Source organism: Oryctolagus cuniculus, chromosome 11 (genome assembly GCF_051225735.1).
Source record: "Oryctolagus cuniculus isolate XC-2025 breed Fujian yellow rabbit chromosome 11, ASM5122573v1, whole genome shotgun sequence".
NCBI lineage: Eukaryota > Metazoa > Chordata > Mammalia > Lagomorpha > Leporidae > Oryctolagus > Oryctolagus cuniculus.
Genome location: NC_142877.1, coordinates 80,702,967 through 80,727,028, shown reverse-complemented (window position 1 = coordinate 80,727,028; position 24,062 = coordinate 80,702,967). Strand labels below are relative to the sequence as shown.

The 24,062-nt window shown below is 36.8% G+C and overlaps 1 protein-coding gene across 11 annotated transcripts in view; it reads right to left on the bottom strand.

Annotated features, from left to right (window-relative positions):
- The window catches only part of NAV3 (neuron navigator 3), a 966,035-nt gene that overhangs the window by 268,922 nt on the left and 673,051 nt on the right, over window positions 1-24,062 (bottom strand). For all 11 annotated transcript variants that reach the window (XM_089307477.1, XM_051846465.3, XM_008256837.5 and 8 more), the window contains 2 exons: window positions 5,365-5,437; window positions 2,510-2,693 (listed from right to left, as the gene is read on the bottom strand). In XM_089307477.1, the coding sequence (XP_089163603.1) occupies window positions 2,510-2,693; window positions 5,365-5,437 (257 nt within the window). The remainder of the gene's footprint in view (window positions 1-2,509; window positions 2,694-5,364; window positions 5,438-24,062) is intronic.

Below are 24,062 nucleotides of genomic sequence, written 5' to 3'. Positions count from 1 at the left end.
AGGACTCCTTTTCTGCATTGGTTATTTTTCTTCTAACACAAAGTCACTGCAATGTTTTCCTACGTATATAAGTACCATGGACTTTTTTAAAAAAATGCTTTAAAATATTGATTGTTACAAGTAAGTCCACATAAATTCTAATTCATAGATCAAATTCAATATACCAAATCCATAACAATAAAAACATTGATCTCCAAAAACTGCTGATGTCTGAAAGGTCATCAAATACAACAAAACACAACAAATTCTATTACAACTAAGACTTAATTCCTCTACATTCAGGTCAATGGGTTTCATTTAAGTTAAGCATATACTCTGTAAAAGTTATTAAATTATTAACTCAAAAGTAATTATATCCAGTTTACCAGGAGAAAAGCTATCTAAGAGTTACTTGAGTCTTAAAGGACAGTACTGAAGAGATTATTTGTCATAACCTTACAACGAAAAAAATAAGACATCCCTCACCAAATGGCATAAAAATCATGGCTGTCATACACTGCTTTATATTAGCTGTAGAAAAATACTCTATAATTTCAAAACAGCCAAGTAGGTCCAGCAAGAAAACTAGGCAGATATACATATCCCCCAAAGGGTCATCATTACTGAGAGACTGTAGTCAAGAAATCCCGCAAGGAAGATGTGGAAACTGAGGCAGGTAAAACAGTGACAAATGATATCCCCTATCACTCCCAGAGTCCCTGTGCTTTGTACATAATCACTTTATTTTTTTCAGCTACTATTCTTCCTGCTTATCCAGTTGAACTGCTTAAACTAAACTCTAGGAAACATGAGTTCTGGGAGATTTAAAAAATCTAGGTTTCTTTCTATCAATGATATATGCACACACACAATAATGATAATAATAAATAAACATGGGGTTTAATATTTCTTTTCCATTCTTAAGGAAATCCAAGGAACTTGCAGTATGGAGATATTTGTTCTCTCTTTGATATCTATATAATTTTGTTTGACATCACAAAATGCCATGATGAGCTTAAAGAACTGAAGAGTATGTGCACAACTGACTAAAGAAAAACATCTTGCATCAATCCATTGACTTCATAGAATATGGTTTATTTTTGGTAAAACTATGATTTTTCTACATTTAAAAATCCATCAATGAATTAAAAAAATCTGCCAAAGGGTATTTAAATGTTTATATACAGGAAGAAATATTGCTTAATATGAAATGAAAAAGAAGGCCTATATGAGTTTTGATTGACAGGTAAAAGAGAAGATAGTTTCTCTATAGTGGAACAACTTCAAGTTCTGAAGAGTTAAGCAATTCAATGAGTTGGAGGGGGTTATAATTAGTGAATTCGGGAATTTCATTTTCTGAGTGAACAGTAATTATCAAAAACAAGCTCAAGATAAAATGAGTATTGTCTGGTTTCAAACCAGTCTTCAAGTATGGAAAACCTTAGTTACTTACATGTGTTTGGTATGTGTTTATATTTTAAAAGATAATGGAGACTATTTTCACATCCACTCTCTTGAAGAAAAACTATCATAGTTCTTTACTCAAGAGAGTTCACTGACTAATGCCCCAAGTCACTATTTAGCTGTTTGTATGATACTTGTGAACTTAAATTTCATTCTGTGCCAATTTATTTGATGTGTCAATTGGGCTAAGCTACATCACAGTGAAGATATTTGGAGATGTGATTAAATTCCCTAATCCACCGACTTTAAGTAAGGAAGACTACCCAAGATAATCTGGATGATCTTGATTCCACCAGTTGAAAGGTTTAAAAACCAGGACTGAGGTTTCTTTAACAGAAGAAATTCTACCTGTGCATACTCAGGCTGCCATTTAAGTTTCAGCCTTGTCCATCCATCCCCTACAATGATGCAAGGCAATTCTTCAATAGAAATCTCTTATTATATATTCCTTATGGGGTTCTAGTTCTCTGGTTGAACACTGGCAGATAGAATCACAACCTGGATAGAAGCAGTAATGGAAGAGGGAAGGAAATTGCCATAACTTTGGAGTCACCTACCCCAGGCTGTGTCTACATGTACCAAGAGGCTCAAGCCAGACAAACACATACATGAACTCATATGCGCATATAAGCACACACACACATACTATCTCACATCTAAAACAGTATGTTTTCATACACTAAAACTCCTATGTCTAGCAGAACTGAAATTTTTGATCAATTCTATCAACCAAACAGTATCAATGAACAATATACACAGGAGACCAGGACTCAATAGCACATTCTAAATACTAATGTAATATATAGAAGGAGGGAGCCATGCCAAACTACTGACACCAAACACATTTCACATGCTTCAATACAGAACAAAAAAACAAAAAGATTCCAGCTAAGAGATGACAGATGTAGCTGGTCCAAAAGGGAAGTGGGTTTAACTTTATCACATTAGTCAAGTAATTCCAGCATACTAAAAAACAACATAAGTGCGCTTTTCAAACTCATAAACAATAATTTGTTAAGAACAAGTCATACCTAAAACAAGCACATTTCCTGCTTGCCTTCCTTACCTGGACTGCATATCTTGTTGGGTTTTGGCCTGACTGGTTTCCGATGGAGCAGAGGAGGGAGCGACTCGCTCCTGAAGTCCCACCAGGGACTGGTAGTACTGTTGTTGATGGTGTTGCTGCTGTTTGTAGCGAGACAAACTAAAAAACAGCCCTAGAATGGCTTTTAAGTTTCCATTTCTTATTTCTGCATCAAATGGGAAATAGAAAAACAGCATGATATAAATTGAATGCTTTTGTAAATTACAAATGAAATTCTAGACTCGATACTCTTAAGCGAAGCTATGAAGGCAGAAATACAACTTGATTTTCTCAGTGACAGATTTAAACAGATCTGAATTTCTGAAACATGACAACATCTCCTAACAGCTTGGATTTTCAGCTAGAAAAAGAAGGAATGGAAGGTAGGAGAACACAGCTCTTTCTAGAGATGTTCTTGGCTGACTGTGAATTACTCGTTCTTCAACACTTAGCTGCTTCTAGGAAATCCACGAGTGCTTTCTGTTGTGCTACTTGATTTAGCACTCTGCTTCCCTCACAAGTACTCAGAGCTGTCATCGACATAGCAGTGGCTATGAAATGGAAAGAGCCACCTGAATGTTGGTTATCCTGCACTATAAACACCGATGCTTTAGGTCCACCTGATAATAACTACGGGATTTATAGCAGTCATCATTTCTTCTAAATCACACACCAATAAACTTATTTATGCTTACATACCTATGTATATATCTTCCAAATATATCCATCCATATATTCAAGGATGTATGTTTATATGTTCCCCAAATCAGATTATATCATATCAATTTTTAGTGTTCCAATTATTTTATTTTTAGTTTATGCTATATATTAATATATAATAAAGATCAGATAACACAAGTTTGGACAACACAATTGAATTAATATAAGTGGAAATCCTAGCTCTAACTAATGGGGCTTCTGTGTTAAGTTTTTATAATACTGAATAAGAAAATTAAATTCACAATGTAGGCTACAATATTGGCCTAGCTCCTTCTCTTGTAGTTACAACTTAAGAGTCAGGAAAAGAGAAAGAAGGAAATCTTGAAATCAGGCTACATAACCTATAATCATAGTTTATATAAAACTGCTGCTTGCAGTAATATACATCCTCCTCTGAGATGGAGATCTTCTCTCCCCTTTTGGAGTTTAGGAACATTAAGAAACTACTTGGATTTCTTGTTCTCGGCTGGATTTTCACATCTCCCAAACCATGAAGTGGAATGATTCACGCCAACAAACCTCTACGTCACTTTTTCCCCATACCCAGTCCTCTCAGCTTTCATAATAAAGAAAACTTGGCTTCATTAATAAGAAAGCATTAATTTTCTGCTGTAAACCTGAATGACTTTTTAAATAAGATTTTCAAAATGTTTTATTTGTATGTGTGCTTAGCTTACAAAGTCATTTCTGAGTATTTATTTATCTTAAAAGATAAATGAAAATCAATAGACATTCATACAAGTTGTTATATAAAAAGAAGAAATATATAACAAACAAATGGCAGTATTTTTACCTTGTCATTAGCCATTTCGAAAACAAGATTATCCTGGGGAATTTTATTCAGAGTAAGAGAATCACCAATTAGATTTAAACTTACCCTTTTTTTAAATTGCCATTGTGTGTCATCTAACTATGTATAATAGCATATAAATATAAATGAAATTTAAAATTAAGGAAAATTTTAATACAGAGGAAACATAGAGAAAAGAAAATAATTACTAAACATCCATGTTACTTCAGAAAGACATTATTTCTTTTCTTCCAATGAACTCAAAATGTCTAAGGCTCCAAACTAATATACCTAGTGTTAGTGACATAAGTGACTTTTCAAAACAAATCAATTATACTAAAAACTAGATTTTTTTCTGAGTATATATATAAGTATATATATAACTAATAATCTAAAAATAATGGTTGTTGATGCAGGGTCCAAATGACTTGATATTTCATAATTTTAGCAACTTTCCATGAAGCATATTTAAAAATTTTGAAGCAATTTCATAAAAATATGTTCTATCGCAAATTTCCAACTTATTAGAAGAGGTTTTGTCATTAATAATCTGAATAGGCACAAAACTTTTTTTATCATACTTTGATAAATTTGATACCCAGTTTAAAGATAATAAATGAATAAAGAGATGGAAGGAAGGAACAACAGGTAAGCACAATGCCAGAAAGAGGGCAGGAGGTAGAAACAGAAACTTAACTCTCTTACATATGTCACAATATGTGTTTAATGTGCAGCACGATTTTGCAGACATTCACTACTCTTTATGGAAGAAAATGAGGTGCAGGAAAAAAAATTGCAAAAACTTGTTCAAGCTTTATCCATATAGCTATATTTTAATTTTAGTGATATTTCAAATATTCAATGATTTTAAAATCTTTACACATGATAGTTATTAGTACTATTAGTGTTGCTTAAGAATTCATGGCAACTTATTTAAAACTTACCAAGTTTAGACAATCACTACTAACTTGATTATTTCCTAGAAATGTTATGGGTAATATTTGAGCTTTAATTAGACTATTTTACCTGTATTTATATATCTATTATCTGCCATTTATTGGGGCGACTATCTATCTATTAAAATACAAAAATAATATACACTAGTAATAGCATAAAGATGTTTTACAGACTTCCTCCTCTCTCACATCCTTGGTCATGCAAAGAATAGTTATGGCAAAATATGAAAAATACTTAAATAATTAGATCATACTTTACCAGGTTCCTTTATTGTATTCAGGGGCTACGTACTCCAACATTACACTTCTTACAATAACAGCATATTTTAAACAACATTAATGTTATTTGTGACAGTTATACTATTACTTACCTTCAGCAGATAACCCTTGAACATTTACTCCTCTGGCTGCTAAAAAACTAAGGCAGACATCAACATTTTCGATCTGGAACATGAAAAGCAGTGAAAAAAGCAATTTAGAGGACGACTTTAAAATAAACACACGAGTTAGAATGAAACCAGAAAGAAAGATAAAGAATGAATACTTTGCATTCATCTCATACTAGAGATCTTTACCAGAGTTAAACTAGAATTATTTTGGCTAATTACAGAATGAATATAAAGCTCTCATTGTCCACTTTGGTACTTACAAACAATTCATAAAGGCCTGATTAAGAATGGCATTCTGGCAGATTAGCAAACCACCTACTTAACATAAAACTGGATTTTGTGTTTTATAAAGAAGTCTCAATAGAGGCATCCATACAGGATGACTGTTGTATGTGTGAACCCTATGAAGTTAGGATGCGCATAAATGAGACTCAATCAGTAGTATTTGTTAAGATGCCAAACACAGATAAGATGGAGAAAGGGATGAAATGATATACCAGAAATTATGCAGATTTCATACTAAACTGTATCAAATCCTTTTTTTAATGCATTTTTTATTTCCACAGTTGAGTAATCTCCTGGTTCAATATGGGCATTTGCTTTTTGGAAAGGGTGATGCCACTGTCTCAGTATGATGACCACTGTGTAACTTCTTAGGGTGAGAAGCAAAACATCATTTAGGCTGGCTTGTGTTAAGTAAAAAATTAATCTCAATATGGGTCATGGTATTACACAGTAGTTGTACAGCAAAGACTTTTACCAGAATGTTAAAAAAAAAAAAAAAAAAAAAAAAAAAACTTCTAATTCTTTGTGAGTCATCTTTGTGGGTTTGTTTTTGGCATTCTATAAATATTGAAACTCTAAAGTAAATAAGAGATTTTAAGTTAAAAACTTGGCAAGGTAGTATTTTCTGTCAAATTCTTATCAAAAGTTGGACATGAGAACACACACAGTACTGCCAATATCTTCTCTGGGTTACTTTCTTAATAAGGTCAAAATGTTTCTTAAAAAAATAAAGAAAAAGATACATTCAAGAATCTGTCCTTATAAAATGGATAGACTGTTTACATTCTTTTTAAAATGTAATTTTGTGCAAAAAAGTTAAGTAATAATATCCAATGAGATGTTCTTTTCCTTAAAATGACTAAAGCCAAGGCATACTTTTACTCTGAGGGAAAGACAAGATTTTTTTATCAATTCACTTCAAAGTAAGTTTTACTGAAATTATCCTACCAAAAGAAAATAATAGCACTGGACATGTTTAACATAATATGATCAAATGAAGCTTGTTTTTCTAATCAACATCTGAATATCCTATGACACAATGATGCTAATACACAAATCAAATTCTACCTTTCTTCAAATTTCACTTTGCTACTCAAAAAGAAAGCTAAATATGGAAGGAAAGAAAAGAAGAAATTAGGGAAATGGTGCATTGTCTTGTATCCATCCAAAGTGTCCTTATAAATCTATTTTTAAGTTAATTTATTTGAAAGGCAGAGTGAGAGAGAGGGGAAGACACAGAGAGATATATCTTCCATCTGCTGCTTCACTCTCCAAATGGCCACATAAGCCAGGGCTGGGCCAGGCCAAAGGCAAGAGCCAGGAACTCCATCTGGGTCGCTCACATGTGTGGAAGGTGGCCTGAGTATTTTCCAACATACAGCAGAGAGCTGTATCGAAAGTAGAGCAGCTGGAACTCCAGCAGATACCCTAATACATGCATCATACTTGGCAACTTAACCTGCTGTATCACAATGCCAGCCCATACATTTGTTTCTTGCAGTGCAATTAAAAAGGGGAGAGGGGAGATGTGACAGACATGTATCTTTAGCAGTAAAGATGCCCACAGTCCCCTTGTGGTTCCTGAGTTTGATACCCTTCCCTAAGTCCTGCTTAATATAAGACCCAGGAGTCAGCAGTGATGGCTCAAATAACTGAGCTCCTGACATCCTCATAGAAGACCAGGACTGTGGCCTGGCCAACAGTTTCAACCCCAGCCTGCCCCAACCACTGCAGGCATTTGTGGAGTGAATCAGCGGAGGGGTGCTCTCTTCTCCACACCCCTTTCTCTCTGTCTCTCTCAAATAAATAAGATAAAGTTCAAAAAATAACAATATACTGAGATAAAAAAAAAACAATTACTGTGCCCTAATATTGAGAAAGATCACAATTGAATAGTTTACATGTTTGCAGTAACAGTCTTGACATTATAAATTTCATAGCCATTATGGGATTTTTATAAAAAGTTTTCTGTTTCAGGGGCTGGCACCATGGCACAGTAGGTTAATCTTCCGTCTGTGGCGCCAGCATCCCATGTGGGTGCCGGTTCTAGTCCTGGTTGTTCCTCTTCCAGTCCAGCTCTCTGCTAGAGCCTGGGATAGCAGTAGAAGATGGCCCAAGACCTTGGGCCCCTGCACCCACATGGGAGACTGGGAAGAAGCACCTGGCTCCTGGCTTCAGATCGGCACAGCTCTGGCCATTGAAGTCATTTGAGGAGTGAACCAACGGAAGGAAGACCTTTCTCTCTGTCTCTCCCTCTTGCTGTCTATAACTCTAACTCTCAAATAAAATAAATAAAACCTTAAAAATGTTTTCTGTTTCAAATATGTAATTTACTACAAAATGTTAATAATGCATTTTGGCCTAACTTTTAGAAAATCTATTAAATGCATGTAAATTTAGTTACAAGAACATGCTAAGTCATTAGAAGAAGGTAATAGAGTCTGTAATTAAATATATAAGACAGCTTTTTTTAGCCTGCAACTTAACCAGCATATAAAATAAACTGATGCCTAAATTGATTGTTGGAGACACACAACTTTCTCTACAGACATACCTTACTTAGGAACAGAAAATAAAAGCTCCCAAGTAGAGGAAAGAAAATGGTATTGAATATCTATTATTTCTTATTTTTCAGATCTATTTAACAGGAGCAGAGGCAAGTGTTTGGCATAGTAGTTCAGTTGCCACCTGGGACACCCAGATCTCATAATGATGCTCCTGGTTTGAGTCCCAGTGGTCTGCTTCTGACCAAGATTCCAGCAGCCTGCAGTGTGCACCCTGGGAGGCAGCAGATGATGACTCAATCTCTCTCTCTCTCTTCCTCCCTCTCTCTCTCTCTCTCTCATTGTATCTCTATGTCTCTGCCTTTCTCTCTCATCTGCCTCTCCCTCATCACTCTGCTTTTCAAATAAAATGAACATAAGTAAATAAATGTAAAAGCCTATTTGTCAGCAGCATTTAGCTTTTTTGTAATTTTCCTGTATAATCATTTATTACCAATACTAACAATTTAAGATAGTTAATTTAGTTTTCAATTATTACTATAATAGCTAAGTAATAGCAACAAAGTACTGATTATATAGCTTCCAGTTTGACTATTAAATACAAGTTATTAAAGGTCATTTACTTATTCAACAATATGTTTGGCTAAACTAATTTTCCAAAGTATATTAGCATAATAAACATAACATTAAAAAGATCTCTCTCCTACTTAATTCTAGTCTTTATATAAATTACATCATGCTTCTTAGCAGTTAATAGTGCTGTAAAGACTTTCACAGCAAAAACAAGTTAGAATCCATTAGAATACAAAGGAACGGCTTTGAAGAACCTTGTGCTCTGCCCTTTTTATGAAAAGAGAACATATTATGTGATAACCAATTTATATGAGATTCTCACTCAGCAAAAATAAATGATGAAAAACACATTTGAATCGTGATGGACTTTGTAGGAGTGAAGCCCATAGGGGCACAAGGAATGGCAGAAGTGTCCTTTGCTTTGAAGTGAGTGGTGATCACACAGGTGCACCCACAGGTGTGTACAAACAAAACTCAATCAGTTACATCGCTGGAATTATAGTGCTTCACAAAATGCTTATGTTTTACTTCAATTCTATCAAACAGCTCTATTTATTCTTCCATTTATGTTTTACTTCAACTTAAAAATAAACGGTCGGTCTCTTGTTTTTATTGAACACCATTTTTAGATGAATAAGGACAAAAATACAGGAACCTCTTAGGTTACTCTTGCCGGTAATTAAAGGGAAAAGTGATGGTGTTTCAGACAAGGACAGTGAAAGAGGTGATAAGAAATGTTCGGTTCTGGATGGGTTTTGCTGAATCTCAAGGGGAGATACAGCCTTTGAGAGAAAGATGAGTCAAGGCTAACTTCAAGGTTTCAGGCCTTAGTTACAAGAAAGATGAAATCCCTATCCACCTAGACAAAAAAAAAAAAAAAAAAACCTAAATAGATAGCAACAATGTTATCAGATATTTAGACACCTACATGAAGATTTCAAGGAGGCAGTCCGAGTTCAATACAGAGGCTGGTGGTACTTATAACCGTGGCTGAACTAAGTCACCAAGGAAGGGTAAACATGAAAGAGAAGAGGAACAAAGATTGAGCCCTACGATTGAGACTCTACTTGGAAAGGAGATGAGGAACAAACAGAGGAGACTGAGCAAAAGCCACGGGGGAGTAGGCAGAAAATCAGGAGAGTTCAAGTACAGAAAATCACCCAAAGAAGGTATTGGAAAGCCGAGGTAGAAATGAGCTCCACCAAAAACTCCTGAAATATCAACTCAGATGAAAACTAAGAGTGCAGCACTACACTTAGGATTAAAAGATTCAAATCAGTATTTTTTTTATTATTTGACAGATAGAGTTAGGGTACTTATAATAGGGCTTGTTACATAAAACATGTTCATAGATACAATAACATTATGTATGATATAATAAATAACTATATATACATACTCACAAGAGACCTCCAACATAGTTCATTTTGGCACCAAAATAAATATATCTTTTATTTACATTTTCAAGAACATTTGGAAGGACTCTTGTAAATGTATATATTTCTCCAACTAGTCAGAATGTAGTTCCATGAAGGTTCTCTCCTCTTTGGTTCACTTCTCTCTCCCAAAGCCTAGACTACCTTAGGCAATCTGGAAGAAAACTGCTGGGGGAATGCATGAATTAAAGCAAGGTTAAAACAATGTTTTTGGCCGGCACCGTGGCTCACTTGGTTAATCCTCTGCCTGTGGTGCTGGCACCCTGGGTTCTAGTCCCGGTTGCTCCTCTTCCAGTCCAGCTCTCTGCTGTGGCCCAGGAGGGCAGTGGAGGATGGCCCAAGAGTTTGGGCCCTACACCCGCATGGGAGACCAGGAGGAAGCACCTGGCTCCTGGCTTCGGATCAGTGCAGTGCCGGCCATAGCAGCCATTTGGAGAGTGAACCAACGGAAGGAAGACCTTTCTGTCTCTCTCTCGTTGTCTATAACTCTCTCTCTGTCTCTCTCTCTCTAACTCTGCCTGGCAAAAAATAAAAAACAAAACAAAAAACAATGTTTTAATGCCTGAGGTACTAATACAAAGTGATCAAATCATAGCTTATTATTACTAATCAAATCTGGTGTATCTACTGAACATGGACCCTAGATGCTGACTTAATTCTATGGCCTTTAAAGGTTCCTGTCTCCTACACTCATTGTGTTCTTGTTTTATAAGCATCATGCTCCCCCCCGGGCCTTATTATGGTCATCTCTCCTGATGGGAAAAGGCATTGCTCCTCTCACACACATTATATTGTCCTCAGTACTTCATACCATGCTGGGCACAAAGGAAATGCTGAACGTATTTTTTCTGAAAAACTATGAATTCACATAGGATCAGGTACAAGCTCTAACATTTGGCCTGTTTATATATATATATATATATATATATATACACACACATACATATATATCCCAAAATTCAGTTTCTGTTCTTTTGCTTTTGTAAGATCAGGAAGAAAATATTTTTATTCTGGAGCAGAAAAGATAATGATTACAGCAGAAAATCAATACCTGCTAATAATAGGCAAACAGAAGAGAAAATTAAATGCCAAAGAATAGTCAGGTTTCGAGCTGCTACATAAACATACAGAAATAAAAATACTTCATAAATGTTTAAATGATGTGTGGAAGTAGATTTTTACCATTCTATTCTGGTATTTAGTGAGATAATTTAAGAAATTTTCATGATTGTGTGCTCTATAAATATCATTTGACCTGATCCTTTCAATTAAAAAATGACAGGAAAAGCAGATGAAATTTACCATTTCTTAGAAGATTTAGTGAAACTGCACATGCACAACACTCAGCATGAACACTCTACACAAAGCAAGAACCCAATAACATAGATCAAAACAGCTTTGGTTGTTCAGCTCTGCTGTTAACAGAGGGTGACAACAGTACAAACTGGTTCTGTTTTGTTTTAGCATTTTATCAACTTGACTGAGGATTATACACACTGAATCTCCTTATAATCCAGTGGTTTCTAAACTTTTTTGCACGTAAGAAACAAATGAGAAACATTCAAAACCATCTATATCTACCCAGTTTATACTCTCATAAGTTAGATTGCCTAGAAGCCAGTTTCTAGGACTTTTAAACCCCTAGGTGATTCCAATTTGCAGCAAACCTTGGAAATTCCAGCTTCAATTTACGTTCTTCAGAGAAAATAACTGCACACAATTTCAATTTGTCCTCTTGAGGATGCAGAAAATGCAGTGCTCAGACTATGGTAATAAATCATCTTCTGCTTATTTGGATCATTTTGATATGATGTAATTTCTGTGTTTTACATTTTATTCCTGTGATACTGAATTTAGTATCACATTCTGAGTACTGTCGGTACCAACTTTCTCATTTGGCTTAGGCAACAGTCACATCTGTACCTTAAAGATCATCACTCACATAGCATTTGCTTTCTCATTATCAATGTCAGACTCAATTTCTCAACTTTCTTGATACCTTTTTTCAATATATGGCTTACCATGTATTGGTAAAGACTACTTAGTTTTCTTCTCTTCCACGTTAAACTTTTTTTTTTTTGACAGGCAGAGTTAGACAGTGAGAGAGAGAGAGAGACAGAGAAAGGTCTTCCTTCTGTTGGTTCACCCCTAAATGGCCGCTATAGCTGGCACGCTGCGCTGATCCGAAGCCAGGAGCCAGGTGCCTCCTCCTGGTCTCCCATGCGGGTGCAGGGCCCAAGCACTTGGGCCATCCTCCACTGCCTTTCCGGGCCACAGCAGAGAGCTGGACTGGAAGAGGAGCAACTGGGACAGAATCTGGCACCCCAACCAGGACTAGAACCCGGTGTGCCAGCGCTGCAGGTGGAGGATTAGCCATGTGAGCTGCGGCACTGGCCCCAGGTTAAATTTAAGCATAGTTAGATAACTATAAAAATATTGGTCATACAATGAAAACAAAACAAAAAGTTTCTAAGTTATAGATCCAGTCAATATTTTCAGAAATATTAAAATGTATGAGTAGAGAGAGCTTTTGAATTCTAGCAAAACACTTAATGTTATCACAAGGCCCTAAGCAGAAGCAGTTTTGTTAGAATAAATTTGAAAATGGACTGCTGTGAATGTTTTCTTTATTGAAGAAACTAAACAAATTCAGTAGAATTTGGTCAATATTTTCAGACTTGAGGTTTTTATTTATATAATTAATATTGACATATTGGAGCACTACCACTCGATTTTATATTCTATAAATCTAACCATTCATCAAATGTTTATTAAACTTCCTTATGCCCGGAAATGTGCTCAGTGCTGCAGAGACAAATTTCGTGACACAGCCACTAGCCTTGCATACTCTAAAGAGCACTGACATATGTCTAATATTTTCAACTATTCCCATGGAAAAGGGGAGCCCATTTTTCAAAACAAATTTCATTTTATTTGATTACTGTTAAAGTCTGTGCCTATATACCTGCTGAACAAGGATATTTTTACTTTTTATTTGTCTAACCTTTTACATAGTGCAGCTATAAGCCTTTGACTATAATGTAAATTATATTACCTGAAAAATAAAAAAAATAATTTTTTTTAAAAACAGAAATTTCTGAGGATATCATCTAGTTCTCATGATGACTCTATTGACCCATTTTGAGACAAATCAGTGTTTATTCTGAGGACATGGAGCACAAAGGACCACGCAGATTTTTCTACTGGAGTTGATTAGGATGACAATGTGGATGGATGTAGGAGGCAGAAAAGTCTAAAACACACATTTGGACCAATGCTGTGGCATAGCAGATAAAGCCACCGCCTGCAGTCCAGCATCCCATATGGGCATATGTTCGAGTTCCAGCTGCTCCAGTTCCAATACATCTCTCTGCTATGGCCTGGGAAAGTAGTAAAAGATGGCCCAAGTCCTTGGGCTGCTGCACCTATGAGGGAGACCCAGAAGAAGCTCCTGGCTCCTGGCTTTGGATCGGTGCAGCTCTGGCCATTGCAGCCATCTAGGGAGTGAACCATTGGATGGAAGACCTCTCTCTCTCTCTGTCTCTGCCTCTGCCTCTCTGTAACTCTGTCTTTCAAATTAAAAAAAAAAATACTTTTTTTTCCAGTTCCCTGTTATTTATTTATTATAGAAAGCATTTAATGAATATAAATTTCGTTAAGTACAAAAATAATTAAAAAACAGAAATTTCTGATTGCCTAATTTCATAGTAGTACATTTATCTTGATTCTTATGAACTTACTAAATAAGGGCATGTATAATTGTTAACTCACACATTGGGTTTCAAGAGAGGAAAAGAAGAGCTTACATTACATTCATTTACCAAAACTCAAGACACTAATCAGTAGATTGGCACCTTCAACTATTTTTAACTGGAGGGTTATAATGTGTGCTGATCAGATCAAACACTGAGTTTGTATTGGGAACACTTGTATGTTTATTCATTTTATCATTATAGAAATTATTCTCAAATAAACGTTCTGTTTTTAATTAGTGCAATCTTTTACTGCACTCATACACTTTAAGCTTCATGGTTTTTGGAATCAGGTCTTTATATATTTTACCACAAAACTGGTAGAGCCTGTTTCAGGAAAAGTCACTGGAAACATTATTCACATTATTAACAGTGTTATACCTTATATATTCTCAGGCATGTTTCATATTCACTTATGGATATTTAGTGAACATTACATTTAGGTACTAAATGTCTGCACATAATTAATATTAGCCTTGTAGTTTGTGATTAAATCTAAACCATGGCACCACATTTAATACTGAGTGACTAATTCATTCAGCAACTATTCACTGTTTATTATGGGCAGAGAGCTCTGCTGGATGGTGAAGGGATGTAAACATGAATTATAAGGTCTTTGCCTTATGAGCTTGTAAAAGAGCTGAGGAGACAGAAAAGATCCATAAATCGCCATAACACAAAGCATCATATGATAAATTTCAGAAAAGAATTATAAGCAGCTCTACATGGTACCAAAGAAAATGGAGTTATCAATCTTCACTGCAGTCCTTGGAATAGATTCTCAGAACTGTCATTTAGACTTGAAAGCCAAGTTGAATTTTCCTAAGGTTAGAGAAGCATCAGAAGAAGGGGCACGGCATGCCAATCAGGGCATGGAAAACTGTTTATAAGAATACTTGGGGCTGGCGCCGCGGCTCACTAGGCTAATCCTCCACCTGCGGCGCCAGCACTCCGGGCTCTAGTCCCGATTGGGCACCGGATTCTGTTCCAGTTGCTCCTCTTCTAGTCCAGCTCTCTGCTGTGGCCTGGGAGGGCAGTGGAGGATGGCCCAAGTGCTTGGGCCCTGCACCCGCATGGGAGACCAGGGGGAGGCACCTGGCTCCTGGCTTCGGATCAGCACAGCGCGCCGGCCATAGTGGCCATTTGGGGAAATGAATCAACAGAAGGAAGACCTTTTTCTCTGTCTCTCTCACTGTCTAACTCTTCCTGTCAAAAAAAAAAAAAAAAGAATACTTGGGGATACATCATATCAGTCCTTACTTTCTGCAATTTTACTCACAGAGCTGAATTTGACCTAGTATTGAAAAAGTTCTATTTCTGTGGATCTCAAAAACTACTGCACTATGAAAGCTATAGTTAAGCAAGTATCAGGCATAGTAACTTAAAGTCTTGTTTCTCTCTACAGAAGCAATGCATCCTGTCTAGGGCATGTCTAAAGTATTAGATACATATTACTGTTATGAATCATACATAGAAAATGTCTAGAAAAACACAGGACAATCTGAACTTTGGCTGTCTCTGGAAGGTGGATTCTTTTGTGACTTGTGCTATTTTTGATTAACTATACTTTTTATTTTTCATGATAAACTTGTTTCACTAGTGTCAGTATATAAATTAAAGAAATTTGAACCAAAAATGCAGTTAAGCTGGCTCAGTTTGAACAAACTCCCAATCTGGCATAGAATTCAAATACTTATATACATTTTAGCCAAGGATTATTAAAGAGAGATAAATTTGTATGGATAATTAAAGTAAACTGTAGGAATATTTTTCTTTGCTTAAAATTCATATGGTGTTTATTTTCATTCATTCACATAACAACTATTTCTTCACTTTAGACATATCAAGCCCTTAACACTTATATGACTTAAGTAACAGAGAATTAAAATCTAATTCAATGGAATCTTACCAACAGAGAAACACAGACTCCTAATGAAGAGAGTAAGAGGAGTCTATTCTTTAACTGTTAATTATTTATTTGAAATGCAGATAGAAAGATATCCTTCCTTTTCCGTTCACTCTACAAATGCAAGCAATAACTAGCCAGGAGCTGGAAACTCGACCTGAGTCTCCCATGTGGACGACAGGGACCCAACTACTTAGGGCAACACCTGCTGCCTTCCAGACTGTGCAATAGCAAGAAGCTAGAATTGAGAGTGGATACGAAGCTTGAATCCAAGCACCCCAACATGGATCAGAACATCCTAAGTGGCATCTAAACCACTACACCAAACACCTGCCCCAAGAAGGGTCTATTCTTGATTAGAGCAAAGAAGTTGATGAAAAGGAAAGTTACCAGTAACTAAGATTTATCAAACATATTATACAGTTACCATCTTCTGAAGTCGCCATTATGAAACCAGTTTTTGATGATAAAAGTGGTTCATCAGAGGACGTAACTGATTACTCAGATTACATAGTGCCCAGATTCTTAGCCCCTACATTTTGCTGCTTACAGGGAAGTGCTAAGCTAGTTCCTCGAAGGTTAGGAAGGGGTAGATGAATGAGGGAATGAGGGATGAGTGAACCCAACAAGTGAATCACTGGTCATGGTGGAGAAACATCAGAGAGGGGAATCGGCAAGGAGCTCGGAATGGCCAGGAATACCGAGAGCTGAACCTCACCTGAAACTTTCTTAACAGCTCGCAACTTTTTACTGATACAGAAATACTCTAAAGCTGGTAGCTTTCAAACTGTGCTGAAAAACCTGTGTAGAAGGAGAAGTGAGACAAATGAGACTCCAGAAGTAGATGGATCCAACATCTGGAGAAAGGCACTGGCAGGAGACAGGTCATAGAGATAAATGAGAACTCAATGTGGAGCACCTCCATGCCTTCCTGAGTGTCTGGGATTTGACTTAATGTCAGAGATCTATTGGTGTATTTAATCAAAAGAAAAGAAATTAGGAGTGTTGCATTGAAGACAGTCATTTTATATTTCTTCACAAAGGTTTATTGATAGCAATTAAAGCTTCACATATCAGCTTTTACCCATACTACCTGCAATGCAGTCTGATTTTTAAAAATTTCTTTTAGTGTATTTCTTATTCAATAGCCGTGTGCCACACACTAACTCCACAACACACTGTGATCAAGCTGCAGATGGAAAAGTCCCACAGTGCATATAAGGGAAGTAGGCCAGTAGTTAGGAGCAACTTTTTAATTTCTACTCCAGTACTCCATAAACAGGGACAGGAAGGAGTTTTATAAAGAATGCTATGCAAGTATGCTATCTACTTTAAATGCAAAACCTTCTCATTTTCCCCATAAATTCCATGCTTTTTAATTTCCTTCTGCAAGAAGTTTAGAGAGACAATATGGTTTTCATAAATCCATACAATTAACACACAGCAGAGCCAGAATTCAAATTCAAACTTGTCAGTCTGCAATAAACTTGCTGTTTCTGCCACACTACACTTCCTCTTCCTCCCACTGTAACTTACACATTTGAATTTGCCCAGTCTCAGCTTCTGCTCATGCCCTCTGCAGTACCGTCATATGACTAGGATCAAACAGGGACTTGATAAACATTTTGTTGAATATAAGGATGACACATATAGGGTAAAGGTAAAGACAGAAAAGGTACGGAAATTTCACTATTAGACACATTTTACAAGTTTACGGGCTTTAAATGTTTCCAAATTTTTCCTCAACTATCCATTGCATTTTTATATGCCAGTAGAATAACATACAGAATGACGGATGCATCCACAAGCCAAGGAATGCTGGCAGCCAACAAAGGCCAAAAGACACCAAGAATGGATTTGTCCTACAGCCTCCAGAGGGAGGGAGAACAGCATTGCTGACAACGGCCTGATGGTATGTACAGCTTTGAGAATTTTGGGCCTCCAGAACTGTGAGAGTTTGAACATCTCTTGTTTTTGTTAGTCCAATGGTAATTTGTTACAGTAGCCACAGGAAAATGACCTATCTACTCAGTAAAGTACATGATATGAAAACCAAAACTTTAGCAAGTTTAAGGATAAGCTAGGCTCCTTGTGAGCATATAGATTTCCAGGCCTTGAAATCTGATGCTGTCATTTTTTTTTTTCTCACTTGAAAGGCAGAGACACAGAGGAGGAGAGGAAAGAAGAGAGGGAGGGAAGGAGATACAGAGATCTTCTATCCGCTGCTTCAGACATCAAATGCCTGGAACAGCTAGGGCTGGTCCAGGCCACAGCCAGGACAAAGGATTGAAAGGATTGAAAGGACACAATCACTGCTGCCTCTCAGGGTGCACATGAGCAGGAAGCTGGAATCAGAGCAGAGCTGCGCTTGAACCCATCTGTTCCATAATGGAACACACGCATCCCAGTGGATTCTTAATGACTGCACCACACACCCACCTCAGAAGTTGTCATTTATTAAGTCTTGGGCTTAAGAAGGAGGGGTGGTAAAAGGTATAATTTAATTAGGTGTCATGCATTGTTGCATTGCAAAGACTTGCATGCATTCCATTGCCCATTTCAAGTTTACTTGTGCTGATGGACAGGAAAGGGGGATAGTAATTTTTCTTTTTTCTTTCTTTTTTTTTTTTGTTTAGTTGGTGTGTGGTTAGATGTAAAGGTAATTCAAATAGTTCATGGAATCAGTGTTAAAATATAAGATTTTGGTGCAAAAACCCATGCATATTTTTTCATAATATGCATTTCTACAAACGTTTAAAATGTACTTATTTACTTACTATTTATTTATGTATTAATTATTTGAAAGGCACAGGGACAGAGAGGCAGAGACACAGAGACAGAGAGACATATTGTTTAACTGCTGGTTCACTTCCCAAAGACCCACAACAGCTGGGGCAGATCCAGGCAAAAGCTAGCCGCTGGGAACTCCATCTACATCTCCCATGTTGTAGGCAGGAACTCAAGTACTTGGGACACCACTTGCTGACTCTCAGGGTATACATTAGCAAGAAGCTTTCTATGAACTTTCTGAAGACTCTTTAAATGCATGGAAGTACAGGGATAAGTTTATTAAATAGGCACTAGAGTTTAATAATGAAGCTTTGTAGCCAAAGAATCAGAGTTTGTATGCTGTTATTGTAATTTGCACATCATCTTGAACTGAGAAATGTCTACCCTTACAAAGCCTCAGGTTTCTCATCTGTGAAATGACAATGACAACAATTCTATGAGGCTGGCACTGTGACATAGCGGGTTAATGCCCTGGCCTGAAGCCTGGCAACCCATATGGGCTGGTTCAAGACCCAGCTGCTCCACTTCCAATCCAGCTCTCTACTATGGCCTGGGAAAGCAGTAGAAGATGGCCATACTCCTTGGGCCCCTGCAACCACATGGGAGACTGGAAGAAGCTCCTGGCTCCTGGCTTCGGATCAGCACAACTCCAGCTGTTGCGGCCAACTGGGGAGTGAACCAGTGGATGGAAGACCTCTCTCTCTCTCTCCTTTCCCCTCTCCCTCTCCCTCCTCTCCCCTTTTCCCTCCCCCTTCCCCTCTCCCTCTCCCTCTCTCTCCTCTCTCTGTGTAACTCTGACTTTCAAATAAATAAATAAATATTAAAAAAGAAAACAAGTCTATTTCTCACATGAAATATGATGTGAGGATTAAAATGTTAATCTTTGTTTAAAAGGTTACTTTTATTTATATGAAAGGCAAAGCTTCAGAGAGGGAGAAAGAGATCTTCAATTCCACTGGTTTACTTCCTGAATGACCACAATGGCCAAATCTGGATCAGGTTAAAACCAGGATTCAGGAACTCCACTGGGTCTGCTACATGGCTGCAGGGGCCCAAGTAATTAGTCCATCATCTGCTGCTTTCCCAGGCACATTAGCAGGGGCCTGGATCAAAAGTAGAGCCGCAGGGATTGAACTAGTGCTGACATGGAACACTGGCAATGCAAGCAGTGGTCTAACCTGTTGTGCCACAACACCAGTCCCCAAAGACATTAATCTTTCTTTTTTAAAAGATTTATTTATTTATTTGAAAGGCACAGTTACAGAGAGGCAGAGGCACAGAGAGAGAAGGAGAGAGAGAGAGGTCTTCCATCCACTGATTCACTCCCCAAATGGCCACAACAGCAAGAGCTGAGCAGATCCGAAGCCAGGAGCCAGGAACTTCTTCCAGGTCTTCCCTGTGAGTGCAGGGCCCAAGGACTTGAGCAATCTTCTACTGCTTTCCCAGGCCACAGCAGAGAGCTGGATCGGAAGTGGAGCAGTCGAGACCCCATATGGGATGTTGGCACTGCAGGCTGTGGCTTTACCCACTACACCACAGCAGCAGACCCAAGACATTAATCTTTAATCCGTGTTTTTATTTGTGTCCTTCACATATACATATTCATATCAGAAATGAAGAAAAGTCTATTCTATTGCATATATTAATATGAAGCTAAGATCATTATAAACATAAAAATGTTACCACAGAGTTCTATATGGGTATGATATAAACAAATATAACCACAAAAGTACAGATATGAAAAATTCATCAAACTTCACTGTATAAAATCATTTTTGCTCAAAACTTTACTATCCATTTTAGCTGAATTGGTAATTACAAAATAAGTTAAATAACACAGTTAAATACATATTGTCAATTAAAGATGACATTGAATCTTCATTATAAGCTATAAATGGCAATATAAAGTGTTGTTATTATGAAATTATAAAAATTTATATCAGTATTCATTGATTTCACAATATATTCTATGGGTATTCAGCAAATCCCTGTTTTTCAGTTTGTTGCAGTTGCAGAAAATCAAATAATGGAATTTATTTCTTTATGAATAAAACTACCCTATATTCAAATAATGCCTATTTATAAACAGTGGTAAAGTTACACACAACAATTACTTATTAAATGCATGGTTTCACCATACATTTATAAATCATTAGTTCTCTCACATCCTTAGCAGTTTAAAATCCTGCCACAAATGAAAAGCATTAGTATAATATGCAAGAAAAATACTTCTGTATATCAAGACGTTGAGTTGTGGGGGGGAGAGGGAAAGAAACCAAAACCTTACAAAGAATAAGAAGGTGGGCAATTCGAACGAAAATCCCACCAAGTTGTTTTTGGATATCAACAAACCAAGTCTATAGTTTATATGAAGATCCAAATGACTCACAGTAGCTAACAAAATCTTAAAGGACAAAATTAGAAGACTGACACGTCCCAATTTCAAGACTCATTATAAAGCTATGGAATTCTAGGTTGTGTGGTAATAGCAAAAGATCACACAGATCAATAGAAAAGAAAGAAAGCCCAGAAATAGACCCACATAATAAATACAGTCAACTGATATTTGACAAAGAAGCAGAGGCAATACAACAAGGCAAAAATAACGTTTTAAACAAGTGGTGCTGGAATAACTGGACATTCACATTCAAAAGGAATTAAAAAAAGTTTAGACTCTGACCTTATAGGCTTCCCAAAAAACTAACTCAAAATGGATTATACATTTAAACATAAAAAACTATAAAACTTCTAGAAGAAAGCATAGAAAAAAAATCTGTATAATTCCAAATGTGGCAATGACTTTTTAAACAAAATAACAAAGGCATAACCCATGAAAGAAATAATTGATAAGTTGGATTTCCTTAAGATTAAAAATTTCTGTTCTGTGAAAGACAATGTTAGAATGAGAAAATATATCATAGACTTGGAGATGATATTTGCAAAAGACAAACCTTTTATCTAAAATTATAAAGAATCTTAAAACTGAACAATAAAAACAATTTGGTGAAAAAGAAACAAGGCCAAATACCTCAACAGGACCTAATCAAAGGAGATATGTTTATGACAGATAAGCGTGACAAAAGATTTTCCAAGTCCTTCTTTATGAGACAATGTAAAATTACAGATAGATGCTTAACATAATGGCCAAAGCCCAGAAGGTTTTAATCACCAATTATTAGGATATGAGGAACAGAACTCTCATTCACTGTTGGTGGGAAAGCAAAATGATGCAGACACTTTGGAAGACAGAGGGTGGTTTCTTACAAAACTACATGACTAAATGATCCAGCAATCGTACTCTTTGTTAACTATCTCAAAAAGTTGAAAACACATCCACACAAAAAACTGCATGTGCACATTTATAACAGTTTTGTTTATAATTTTCAAAATTTGGAAGCTACTAAGATGTCTTTCAATAGGTAAATGTTTAAATAAACTGTAGTACATCTAGATGATGGAATATTATTGAAATAAAAAGAAATGAGTCATCTAGTCATGCAAATACATGGAGGAAATTTAAATACGTAGTACTAAGTGAAAGAAGTTGATTTGAAAAGGCCTTACATTGTATGATTCTAACTATACAACACTCTGGAATAGGCAAAACTATGTGGACAAAGAATCAGTAATGTCCAGGGGTAAGGGAAATGGGAAGAGGAACAGATGAAGTGCAGAGAAATTTTAGGAGAGTGAAACTATTGTGTATGCTTCTACAATGGTGGATACATGCCAATGCATATTTGTCCAAACCTACAGAATGCACAATACATAGAGCGAACAGGTAAACTACACACTCTGAATGATAAGCATGGATCAATGCAGATTCACCAATTTTAATCCACCGCTCTGGTAAGGAAGGTCGATACTGGGGGAGTGGGTACCTAGGAAATCTCTGTTGCTCTGAGTTTTGTGATAACCTAACATTAAAAAAAAAAAAAAAAAGTCTTCAAAGCAGAAGTATGAGTTAGAAGGAAATCAGAAAATCCCAAGACCTGAAACCCAGGTCTTATTTTTTTTTTTTAACTTGGTGTTGTTTTATTACATTTATTTATTCACTTCAGAGAGAGAGAGGGAGGGCGAGGGAGAGAGAGAAAGGGAGAGGGTAGAGAAAGAGGGAAGGAGATAGAGATAGAGATAGAGATAGAGATAGAGATAGAGAGAGAGACTCCTATCCAGTAATTCACTTCCCAAATGCCTAGAATGCCCAGGATCAGGCCAAATCTAGGATCCAGGAATTCAATCCAGGTCTTCTACATGGGTGAAAGGGACTTAGCCACTTGAGCCATCGCCCGCTGCTTCCTAGGATACATATTAGAAAGAAGCTGGAATCAGGAAATGGAGCCAGGACTCAAACTCAAGCACTCCAATGTGGGACACAGATGTCTTAAATGGTGTCTTAAGTGCTATGACAAATACCCACCTCTAACCTATTTTTAAAGTAAGTGTAAAAGAGATCTGGCTGAGGCTCAAACATACATGAGCCAAAATACTGACTGTCAATTACTAAAGAGGGGACACAGGTACCCTCAGTGAGTCCCTGTAGCCTTTCAGGTTTTATGTGATGACTAAATGAAGAGTGAAAGCTAAAAATCTAACACGAGGGGCCAGCACCGTGGCTTTATGGACTGGGCCTCCGCCTGTGGAGCTGGCATCCCATATGGGCGCCAGTTCATGTCTACCTGCTCCTCTTCCAATCCTGCTTGTGGCCTGGGAAAGCAGTGAAAGATGGCCCAAGTGCTTGGGCCCCTGAACCCACTTGGGGGACACAGAGGAGGCTCCTGGCTCCTGGCTGTGGATCGGCCCAGTTCCAGCCATTGCAGCCATCTGGGGAGAGAACCAGTGGATGGAAGACCTTTCTCTCTGTCTCTCCTCCTCTCTCTCTGTAACAATACCTCTCAAATAAAAGTTTTTTTTTTTTAAAAAAGCATTTAACACAAAACCATATACACATACTAGCTGACATACAATCAACAAGTGAAATCAATGAATGATGATGACAATGTTGAACTCTCAGACCCATCTCTAAAATTCTGTTTCTATATAATGATTTCCCAGTTTGTTAGATTTGAAATGTGGTTAATCATATTGCAATACCATAACCACACAATAACCAAATCAGGCAGAAAATATGATTTTTTGGTAACTTGTAACAAGGCATATCATGAGTTTTTGTCTTTGTCTAACCAAACAAGTCAATTTAACTTAATTTATATTAAAATCATTTAAATCTAATTTTATGAAACAAGTATGGTCAGTACATTTATCAAAATTTCAAATAATTTTTATGATCAGAGATAAACTTTTCAAATGTTTGCAGAGAGGTTAAATGAACAAGATTTCCCCTATATCATTTCTTTTTGTTTTTCTTACAGAAATAAAACTTTAAAAATATCCATAACCAGGGCTGGCGCCACTGCACAGTAGGTTAATCCTC